Source organism: Chanodichthys erythropterus, chromosome 21, assembly GCF_024489055.1.
Source record: "Chanodichthys erythropterus isolate Z2021 chromosome 21, ASM2448905v1, whole genome shotgun sequence".
NCBI classification, from domain to species: domain Eukaryota; kingdom Metazoa; phylum Chordata; class Actinopteri; order Cypriniformes; family Xenocyprididae; genus Chanodichthys; species Chanodichthys erythropterus.
In genome coordinates this window covers 21326201-21338140 of record NC_090241.1, presented here as the reverse complement: position 1 = coordinate 21338140, position 11940 = coordinate 21326201, and the positions used below count along the sequence as shown (strand labels likewise).

General features: G+C 37.1%; 1 protein-coding gene across 3 annotated transcripts in view; it reads left to right on the top strand.

Moving 5' to 3' along the window:
* The window catches only part of atg4c (autophagy related 4C, cysteine peptidase), a 10885-nt gene extending 3934 nt beyond the window's left edge, over window positions 1–6951 (top strand). For all 3 annotated transcript variants that reach the window (XM_067373070.1, XM_067373069.1, XM_067373071.1), the window contains 7 exons: window positions 783–1107; window positions 1255–1325; window positions 3422–3588; window positions 3727–3805; window positions 4473–4549; window positions 5125–5244; window positions 5566–6951. In XM_067373070.1, the coding sequence (XP_067229171.1) occupies window positions 783–1107; window positions 1255–1325; window positions 3422–3588; window positions 3727–3805; window positions 4473–4549; window positions 5125–5244; window positions 5566–5727 (1001 nt within the window). In that variant the 3' untranslated portion in view covers window positions 5728–6951. The remainder of the gene's footprint in view (window positions 1–782; window positions 1108–1254; window positions 1326–3421; window positions 3589–3726; window positions 3806–4472; window positions 4550–5124; window positions 5245–5565) is intronic.
* Window positions 6952–11940: the final 4989 nt, after the last annotated feature.

Sequence of the window (11940 nt, the reverse complement as noted above, 5' to 3'; positions counted from 1 at the left end):
AATTCTGTATTCGTTTTTTTTTTATTTTATTTTAGAGCTTGGGTATTTCAGTGTCTGAGGTTGTCACTCTAAAAAATAAGTTCTCATTTGATTAATGGAGGGCAGTTTTGTGTAATATGGTGAACAGGCCATGGCATTTGCCAGTTTAATACCTTCATTCAAAAAACAACATTGAAGCGTTATCCAGAGCCCACGTCTATAATGAAATATGTCATTATAGAAATATCTGTCTATAAAGAGGCTAATGGCTAATAAAATATACTTATTGGCCAATTATAGGCCTTGACACTTAGCAAGGTCAGTACCTAATGGTCCCACAACCAGGTCCGGCACCTTTATGACCCTCAGCACTTCTACCTACACTATTTCAGACACCCACTCTGTTTGTGAGGATAAAATGTAATAAAAGTGAAATACTGACTACACTGAATATCGTAATTGGATTTTTGTTCTTAAAGCACAAGCCCTACTGTCTATTTAAAAGTCAAATTTAAATATGTCTGTCACTCGGAGAAATCTAGGACAAACTTTCAGAACTTCTAAAAGACTTTTGCTTCATTGTTTCTTAGTGGACCATATGGATATAATTTATAAGGTAATTAACGACATAAAAATTCGAATTAGGAGAATTGCAGATTATCAACTCAGTAATGAAAATCAAGCTCTGAACATGTATTTGCTGTATTCCTTAAAAGCACAAAAGAATTGTTATTTTTGTGTTGTAATTCGATTTTTATTATTATTTTTTCATATACGCTTTAAAAAAAAAATTCTGTCACCAGACTGGACCTGGTCAGAAGCACTGACCTTGGAGCCCCTGGATACAGAGACATGGACCAGCAGTGCAGCACGGAGACTGGTGGCCACATTAGAGGCCTCCATTCAGGGAGAAAGATCACAGGTCACCCAGCCTGTCTGTCCTGCTCAAGGAGGGGCTGAGGAGGCTGACTCATACCTACAAGAGGCATATCATCGGACCATTGTGTCCTGGTTTGGGGATGGACTTTCAGCCCAGCTGGGCATCCACAGACTAGTGCAGCTAGGAATGACTTCTGGAAAACAGGCAGGAGATTGGTACGGCCCAGCAGTGGTGGCACACATACTCAGGTAAAGAGTGCATAATACATACATGTTTTTTTTTTTTTTTGTGTGTGTGTTTTTTTAGTCCTTTACATCACCCATTCCTCAATATGATGTACAGTATGTCAAATATCTCTCACCCTCTCACTCTCTTTCTTCCCCCACGTCCCTCAGAAAAGCTGTTGATGAGGCAGAAGATTCATTACTGAAAGGGATAAGTGTTTATGTAGCACAGGACTGCACAGGTATGGAAATTTCACAAAAGTCTTTCACAGAACAGCAGAAGGGCAAATATGATTAATTAGAAGACTTCCAATATTTAAAACATTTTTTAGTGAAAATGCTTATATTTGTATTTAGTACAAATTTTCATTAAAAATATATATTGTAAACATTATATTATAAGCAGAAAGCACTGTGTTTATTGTTTTTAAACTTTTTCAGTAAGGGTTTATTTTAATGAAAAATGCTTTAATACTTTAATTCAGCAAGGATGTGTTAATTTAATCAAAGTGACAATAAAGAGTTTTATCTTTGTTCATTAAAGAATACTCCATAATCAACAAAAAATATTAGGCAGCACAACCATTTTCAGATACCATATAATACCAGTAAGAAATGCACCAATTCAGCATATTAAAATTATTTCTTAAGGATCATGTGACATGGAACTGGAGTAATTGTGTGCTGAAAATTCTTTGCAATCATAAGAATAAATTACATTTGAAAATATTTTTAAAAAGTTATTTTAAATTTTACTAATATTTCACAAAATTACTGTTTTTAATGTATTTTTGATCAAATAAATGCAGCCTCAAAAATCTTGCCAACCCAAAACTTGTGAATAGTAATGTGTATATTACTAATACTGAACCAACACACCAAATATTTATAAGCTAACACACAAACATCATACAGTTGTAGCTGATTTGTATATTTTTAGAGAGAAGTACAATTAGGGTGCTTTCACACTTGGTTCGATTGCCTGGTTCGAACCTGAGTTTGCTCCCAATGGATTGTGTTCACTTTATATTATTTGGGTCCGAACTGTGGTGTGTTTGCATCATCAAAGCAGCAGCTGTTTACCCTTGTTGCTTGGTAACGACGACACAGAAGGCGGCAAAATGCATAGCTTTGCTCACCTCACTTTTATATTTTGGTTTTTGAACCTTTGGTTTTGTTTCCAAAGCGTCAGCAAACAACAGCACTTGCATCTATCTGCATCTATCTTACTCACCCCCATGTCATCCAAGATGTTCATGTCTTTCTTTCTTCAGTCGAAAACAAATTAAGATTTTTGATAACTTTCCGGGATTTTTCTCCATATAGTGGACTTCAATGGAGCCCAAACCGTTGAAGGTCAAAATTACAGTTTCATTGCAGCTTAAAAGCATTCTACACGATCTCAGACGAGAAATAAGGGTCTTATCTAGAGAAACCATCGCTCATTTTCTACAAAAAAATTAAATATTTTATACGTTTTAACCATAAATGCTCATAAATACTTCATAAATGCTTGAACTAGCTCTCTTCTTCTTCTCTATTTGAATTCCAGCAGTGTAGACACTGCTAAGTGTATTACTGCCCTCCATAGGTCAAAGTTTGTACAAAATTGTCATATACAATATGCTAGTGCAAGTATATAACAATTAGTTTAAACTTTGACCTGTGGAGGGCAGTAATACACTTAGCAGTGTCTACACTGCTGGAATTCTAATAGAGAAGAAGAAGAGAGCTAGTTCAAGCATTTATTGTTAACTTTTTTTTCTTTTTTTTTTAAATGAGTGATGGTTTCTCTAGATAAGACCCTTATTTCTCGTCTGGGATCGTTTAAAGCCCTTTGAAGCTGCACTGAAACTGTAATTTTGACCTTCAACCGTTTGGGGTCCATTGAAGTCCGCTATATGGAGAAAAATCCTGGGAAGTTTTCATCATAAACCTTCATTTCTTTTCGACTGAAGAAAGAAAGACATGAACATCTTGGATGACATGGGGGTAAGTAAATTATCAGGAAATTTTCATTTGAAAGTGAACTAATCCTTTAATAGCGGTTCACTTCCGTGATTTAGTACATTGGCGTTCGTATATCAGCAGTGAACCGTACTGGAGTTAAAATGAACTGTACCCTAGACCACCCTTTTTATGTACTCAGGTATGGTTCAGAAAACAGGGTTCACATCCAAAGGAACCGAATTCTGACGTCATTCGAATCCAAGTGCGCACCAAAAGTGCTAGTGCGAAAGCAACTTTAGATTCAGTAACAGCTGTATTTTTCCCACGTGACAGAGAAAGGGATAGACAAAGTACCCGTTTTTTGACCTCCTTTATTGATTGTCTGCAGTGTACAGTGCTGATGTTATTGATAGCCATTCAGGGCGGACAGGCAGCCACTGTAATCCTCAGGGACTCAATACTGGAGCAGCCCCTGATAGTAGAGCTGTCATCATCCTCATTCCTGTGAGATTGGGTGGAGAGAAGATCAACCCAGAATACTTAAGCTTTGTCAAGGTGAGGCTTTGGAGAGATCACCCTTTTGTACAAATACAAACTAGATCATTCAATGACAAAGAGAGAAATATTTGTTAAAGATGTGGTTATTGACTTACAATACAGTGATCTTAACAGCTCTCTTCTTCTTTTCCCCAGAGCATATTAAGCTTAGAGTACTGTATCGGCATCATTGGAGGAAAGCCTAAGCAGGCCTACTATTTTGTTGGATTTCAAGGTTAGTCTTTTATTCGGAAGTCATTGTGCATAGACTCTATGAGACAAAGTAAAAGAATGCATGCAAAGAGAAGGCCAGCGCCATCAGAGAAGCTTATTTTATTTTTCCCGACCCCATAAAAAATACCGCACCATTCATCATGTGAGGGTACCTCCACTCCATAAGTAGCTTGCAGAGATTTCAGAGCTACCCAGAGTAGCCCACTCTCCATCACCTTCAGTAGCCAGTGGAAACCTTCAGTTGGACATGTTGGTAGTCAATATTTACCCATTTACATTTTAGCAATTTGAAATACACTCCGCGATGATGTCTAAATGACAAGCAATACATTCTCCCTGCCAGGTCCGGCCCGTCGTCTGCATTCATCATATGCAAATGATCTAATATAATTGCGTGTTTGTAAAAGTAATTTCTCCACACCAAAATTAAATGACAGCCCCCTTTGCAGCATAAAGAATGTGCTTGTACAACCAGATTCGATTATGCAGCGCTTAATCCATTCGAGTTTAGGAAGGACCAAAAAAAATAAAAAATCTCGCATTTGATTGTTTGAAGCCCAACTGAGGTGGGTGACTTTGAGCTGCTCTGCATAGAAATTGGGCAAGGATAGGCATTATAATAATCACTGTGTTTTTTGAATAACTTGTCTTTTGTTTTGTCCTTGCAGATGACAGCTTGATTTACATGGATCCTCATTACTGTCAGTCTTTTGTGGATGTCAGCACAAGCGATTTCCCTCTGCAGGTAATGTGGAATTACAAAAAGCTGACCGCCGCACAGTGATGTGAATTTAATAGTTTCTGTACTTAAGGGTATGAATCTGAAAGTAGACCTCCACACTCAATTACAGAACACTAGAGATTTACACATTGTTCTGTACTTTGTATCAGCTCCAACATTTTATATAGCTCCAACGATTTTATATTTCAGCATCATAACTTATTTTTACGCTTTTTGCGTGCTTTAGAAAGTGGCCTGGCGAAAGACAGAAATATTGGGCCATGCTTTTTGCTCAGCTGTCTAAGCATTTCAGATCGCAGGCAGAATTCAACATTTGTCAAAAAACGTGTCAAAAAGTAAAATCTTTTATTTCTGCAATCTGATTTTTTTCACATGAACACGCATCGATCATTTGGAACTGCACTGGACTGAACGGTTTAACACGCCTATTGCACTGTAGATGGATATTACAGACAAAAAAGTATAATTCTGTAGCAGTGTGCATATGGATCACTGTGATTTCACAAACATGAAAAACAAATGGCTTCTTTTGACTCATTTTAATGGATATTTCATCTTTTTTTTTTTCTTCTTTAAAGTCTTTTCATTGCCCATCACCAAAGAAAATGCCTTTCAGCAAAATGGACCCGAGCTGTACGATTGGATTCTACTCAAAAAGCCTCGAACACTATGAAAGAATTGGCAACGAACTGTCAAAGGTGGGTAAGCCTTTCAAAACCTTTTTTTTTTTTTTTTTTTAATTGAAGTATAGAAAAAATGATGTTCCACATTTTTTTGATGATTAATGGCATGGTAATTTTCATTTTTAAATGTTAAATACAATGCCTAAATTCACAACCTGTCCAAACAGTAAAAAGGCAGCTATTTAAATTTCCGTCAGCAGGTGGCAGCATTTAACTAGGTAATCGGAAACTGTGGGACTACTGGCACTGTGACCAGTAGAGACTACTGTTAGGGGCAAATGTTGTATCTTGTTTTATCAATTTAAGGTTGATAAACAGTTTTTGTTAATTTGCCAGATATTGGAGCCCTCATCGAAAGAGAAGTACCCTGCATTCACCTTTATGAAAGGACACGGGAAGGATTATGAACTTTCGATTGCTGTAGAAAAGCGAGAATGGCCTTTCATCAGGGACACAAGAATAGCAGGGACAACATCGGGAGACTTTGTTCTGCTCTGAGAGAACCCTTCAAGCTTCTAAGCCAGAGCCAAGTGATACACCACAAATCAGGGCTGGATCAGTCTGTATTTATACAACACTGTGGGTCTAAACCATAGGACCCTGTGCTACACTGTCCTCATGTCATTTCAGAAAAAGCCATTTATAAAAAATGTCTGCAAGCTGGGCATTCATTAGCTTCAGAGAGTTGACCATTTAACTGAACCCATACTGATGTCAATACTTCTGTCGGTATGTGCATGAAAGCAAAGTTTGATGGTGGTCATAGTCTGGAGTGTTTCATGAACATGGGCCATCCACATTTGTTTTGATTGCAATTTTATTTAATCACTAACCTTTAAACATTTCGGTGTGATCATATAAATGCAATTGACGTATTTTTTTTAACAAGAATGTATTTTTTTTCTGAAATAGAATCATGTTACTTTTCTCTGGGTACATATAATTATTTCTTAAAACAATGAATCAAAACACCTAGTCTACTTTTTTGAACAATATACATTATATGGTGATTTAACTTCACAAAGCTTATGTTTTATGTTATGTTAACTGGAAGGATAATGTGCCTTTACAAGTGAGTAGAAAACACTGTTACATAGAACTAAATATAGTGGGAGCTAGATTTAAAAAAAAAAAAAAAAAAAAAAGCCTGCTGCCAGTATTTTTAGAAATATTAAAGTCATAGTGCATTGATATGCTCTGAAACTGTGCTTAATATAAGATTAATTAATGTCAATTAACAACAATACAGTAATATAATGTCAATATGAAAAACGATTATTTCAGAGCTACAAAGATCTTGTTAGTCTTTGGGAGTTCACTGTGTTATTTTTAAGCAGTATGAATCAAGGAGTAATTTATTATTATCCCTTATTTATATAACCTCAAGTTTATTTTCTTGGTGATATATTGTTTTAACAAACTTGTCAATATGTACTGCCATGAATAGCTTTAGAAACACTTTTGAACCAAAGCAACTGGCACTGAACAGAACTGTAACACTAGCTCTTAACACAGTGTTTACATATTGTAGGTGACAGTCATAATTTTTTTTCTTGCATTTATTCAAAATGTATTAATTCCACCATTTGTCAGTTTTAAGGGTTTTGTAAATTACTTTTGTAATGTATTTCATCACCATACTTTAATTGCCAAAATCATTTTGCACACTGAACATTTCAGTTTTATAATTGTTGATTTCAGTAAAGAAAAATAAATCTAATATGGTCAAATAATCAAAAAGTGTTTTTACTCATTTTTAAGTAGTTTGTCTTATGTTCTGTACTGAACATCAAATTTGTTATTGAGCTATTTTCAGTCTATTAACTCATCTTCCCAGCAAACACTGCAAATGAAAATGACCCGCACTTGCTAACTCCTTTTCATAACCCATTCAGCCAACTGGAACAAATCTGTATCTGGTGATTACGCCATTCCAGGGCAAAGAAAATATCCTTGTGTTGATCTCAATGTTGCCATGGTTAATTTCTCTGTTTCTGTTCCGTTTGAGCAATGCTTGTGCTATTTTCATGTTAAATACAAATTCTTATATTAATAAGGTCATGGCCCATAGGGGAACAAGTTGCCCTTCTGTCGGACCAAGCGGAATAAGTCACTGCCTGTCTCACCACTACATGTTGTGAAGACAGAAGCAGCCAAGCACAATAACCCCATCGTCTCAGTGTCTGTGATCAGTAAATTCATATTGGGCTGTATTTAGGAAACAAGGCATGGAGGAAAGTGGAAAAAAAGGAAGTTTGTGACATTAGGGGTGAGGCAACATGCCATCATTTCCATCAGGGTTACATGAAAGGGGGCTTGTGCTGGGAGGCATGGCTGCTTTGAGAAGACTTTGTGTGCTAGCTGTATTTATGATGCTGCCTGTATGAATATTTGATTAATGAATCATTCTCTCCTGAGGGGGGAACGTTGTATCCCAGCAGCGGCTACAGCACCATACCAGACCTCATTGCTCTGTTATAGCACAGCTGCCAATAGAGGCATTGATTCCGGCAGATTCCTTAAAATCTAATCTGCTCCGGCGAGCGAATTCCACAGATGAAAGAAGCGGAATTCTATGAGAGGCTTCGTTTTGCAGGCAATTTGGATTGAATAAAGTTTTCTCTCTTCTCTCTCTTTTTGATATGCATTTTGACAAGATAGGATATGACATAAGGTTTTTGCTGCAGGCTATAATGGAGAAAATGCAGCCATTCTGAAAGGACTATCAACAATCAGTTCAGTGTTTATTCCGTTTTTTCCTTAATGTCATTCTTTTCATTTCTAAGACCATCTCTTGTGGAAACCCAAGCAAAATTAGCATATGCACTTGATCATTTCCTCCAGATGGAAATGGACAGACATTAACCGCATTTACACATATTACACCAAGTCTGTTTAAGAGAGAAAAACAGAAGGTAAAGTGAAATCAAATCCAAAGAATGAACAGAGACGATAGATAGACAGACAGACAGACAGACAGACAGACAGACAGATAGATAGATAGATAGATAGATAGATAGATAGATAGATAGATAGATAGATAGATAGATAGATAGATAGATAGATAGATAGATGATAGTGACAGACAGACAGACCGACATAGATAGATAGATGATAGCGACAGACACAGACAGACAGACAGACAGACAGATAGATAGATAGATAGATAGATAGATAGATAGATAGATAGATAGATAGATAGATAGATAGATAGATAGATAGACAGATAGACAGATAGACAGATAGACAGATAGATAGATGATAGCGACAGACAGACAGACAGATAGATACAAACCCAATTCCAAAAAAATTGGGACACTGTACAAATTGTGAATAAAAACAGAATGCAATGATGTGGAAGTTTCAAATTTCAATATTTTATTCAGAATACGACAGATGACATATCAAAAGTTTAAATTGAGAAAATGTATAATTTTAAGGGAAAAATAAGTTGATTTTAAATTTCATGGCATCAACACATTTCAAAAAAGTTGGGACAAGGCCATGTTTACCACTGTGTGGCATCCCCTCTTCTTTTTATAACAGTCTGCAAATGTCTGGGGACTGAGGAGACAAGTTGCTCAAGATTAGGAATAGGAATGTTGTCCCATTCTTGTCTAATACAGGCTTCTAGTTGCTCAGCTGTCTTAGGTCTTCTTTGTCGCATCTTCCTCTTTATGATGCGCCAAATGTTTTCTATGGGTGAAAGATCTGGACTGCAGGCTGGTCATTTTAGTATCCGGATCCTTCTTCTACGCAGCCATGATGTTGTAATTGATGCAGTATGTGGTCTGGCATTGTCATGTTGGAAAATGCAAGGTCTTCCCTGAAAGAGATGATGTCTGGATGGGAGCATATGTTGTTCTAGAACTTGGATATACCTTTCAGCATTGATGGTGCCTTTCCAGATGTGTAAGCTGCCCATGCCACACGCACTCATGAAACCCCATACCATCAGAGATGCAGGCTTCTGAACTGAGCGCTGATAACAACTTGGGTTGTCCTCTTTAGTCCAGATGACATGGCGTCCCAGTTTTCCAAAAAGAACTTCAAATTTTGATTCGTCTGACCACAGAACAGTTTTCCACTTTGCCACAGTCCATTTTAAATGAGCCTGGATCATGTTTAGATATGGCTTCTTTTTTGACCTATAGAGTTTTAGCCGGCACGGTGGATTGTGTTCACGACAATGTTTTTTGGAAGTATACCTGAGCCCATGTTGTGATTTCCATTACAGTAGCATTCCTGTATGTGATGCAGTGCCGTCTAAGGGCCCGAAGATCACAGGCATCCAATATGGTTTTCCGGCCTTGACCCTTACGCACAGAGATTGTTCCAGATTCTCTGAATCTTTGGATGATATTATGCACTGTAGATGATGATAACTTCAAACTCTTTGCAATTTTTCTCTGAGAAACTCCTTTCTGATATTGCTCCACTATTTTTCGCCGCAGCATTGGGGGAATTGGTGATCCTCTGCCCATCTTGACTTTTGAGAGACACTGCCACTCTGAGAGGCTCTTTTTATACCCAATCATGTTGCCAACTGACGTAGTAAGTTGCAAATCGGTCTTGTACATTTAACTTTTCCGGCCTCTTATTGCTACCTGTCCCAACTTTTTTGGAATGTGTAGCTCTCATGAAATCCAAAATGAGCCAATATTTAGCATGACATTTCAAAATGTCTCACTTTCAACATTTGATATGTTATCTATATTCTATTCTGAATAAAATATAAGTTTATGAGATTTGTAAATTATTGCATTCCTTTTTTATTCACAATTTGTACAGTGTCCCAACTTTTTTGGAATCGGGTTTGTAGATAGATAGATAGATAGCGACAGACAGATAGATAGATAGACAGATAGATAAATAGATGATAACGACACACAGACAGACAAACAGACAGACAGACAGATATATAGATAGACAGGCAGGCAGACAAATAGAAAGATACAGACAGACAGATAGACAGACAGTTGTCCATACTATGAATGTCACTGGAGTCCAAAACAACTATACCCCACTGACTTTCATCAGGGATGCAAACCTATCAGGGCTGAAAAAGTTGACAATTAATTATTATTATGAACATACATTTTAAAAAGTACCAAACTAATAAAAAAACACATTACTCTAGTAATAATACTATATAGTATTAAATATATTAATTATATTATTATTGTATTATATTAATTATTTTATTTTACAAAACAACAGTAAAAAATATCGCTCTCAAACATTAAATCATAGAGCTTTATTTTGCAGGGTTAAAGATTAGAGCAGCTTGAGTGTAAAAGACCACAGTACCGCACTTCAAGGATTTTTTTATTTGCTTTTGTTTGCATCCCTGTTTCACCAGACCATTTTCAAAATATCTTCTTTTGTGTTCCACAGAAAACAGAGAAGGAAGTCATACAGGTTTGGGACGAAAATAAAATGATGACAGGCTTTTTATTTTTAGGGTGAAATATTCTTTTAAATATTAAATTAAATGGTTATTGTTTTGCTTCCTCCCACCATTATTCTATTTCCCACCACTGAGCACCCAAGCCTCCCCTAAGGAGAGTCTTTAGCCAGCCACAACCCCGTTCCCCCTCCACCGTGACAACACAGGGCGCCCGGAGTTAACATTTGGATAACAGATGTGTGTGCCTGTTTTCATATGCCTTTCAGGTGACAGGACATCACAGGGGCTGTTTCTTGCATCTCTTGGGCTATACGGAGCAAACACTTGTTTCCTCATTCCCCTCTCCTCTCAGGCATGGCCGACCCCCTGTCACGATTTACTAACCAAATCCATCCAGAGCTGGCGGGAGCAAAGGCTTGAAAGCAGGGGATATTGCCTGCTGTTGAGCCTGTCGAGTCAGCTATGTGTGCTCCACTGTTGAGATGGAGGCTTTGGAGGGGGTTGGAGAGGAGTATCGCTAATGCACACACAGACAGTCATTCCAATGAGAGGAGACACTTTACACCACAGAGAAGCACAACATCTATCTCACAGACAAGCTTTTGTCATCCAGTGTATCTTTACAGTCATAAAAACACATCCAAGGTGTGCATTATAGTCCAAGTTAGGACTGAAATTCTTATTCCCAGAAGTACAGATGAAATCATGTTGCTTGTCTCATTATCTCAGCCTCCATAAGGAAACAAGACACTGTAAAAGTCTCCCATTAATTAACAGGGATATGACCGTAATTGCAATAGTGAATAAACTTAATCACTGTCTGCAAAATGTCCACTTGATGTCACAATGAAACCTTTGCAATAAAGGGAAAACAGAGAGAGATAATGATTTATTGTTCTTTTAGCCTATAAATTTAAAGTGGGTGATTGTAAACAAAAACATTTGAGATTCTAAAATGTTCACTCAGTCACTTCAGGCCCACTAGGGGGTCACAAGCATTAAATAAGATTTTAAAAAGCATTAAAAAAGCTAAAACAACTACTGTAAATATCAAGATATTCCTTATTTTAATTCACCCCCTTAAAGGCACACTATGTAAATTTTCACCGCTAGAGGTCGCTTATTCAAAACAAAGGTGTAGCTTGATGACGCCTTGATTTCACGGAATCATGGGAGGTGTTGTCTTCAGGTCTACAGCTATTTTAAAAGAATCTGGATGGGACTCGGGCAGAAATCATGTTCATGGATTATAACTTTACTGTTGTATGTACTGTAGTAAATATATAACACTGTATAACGCA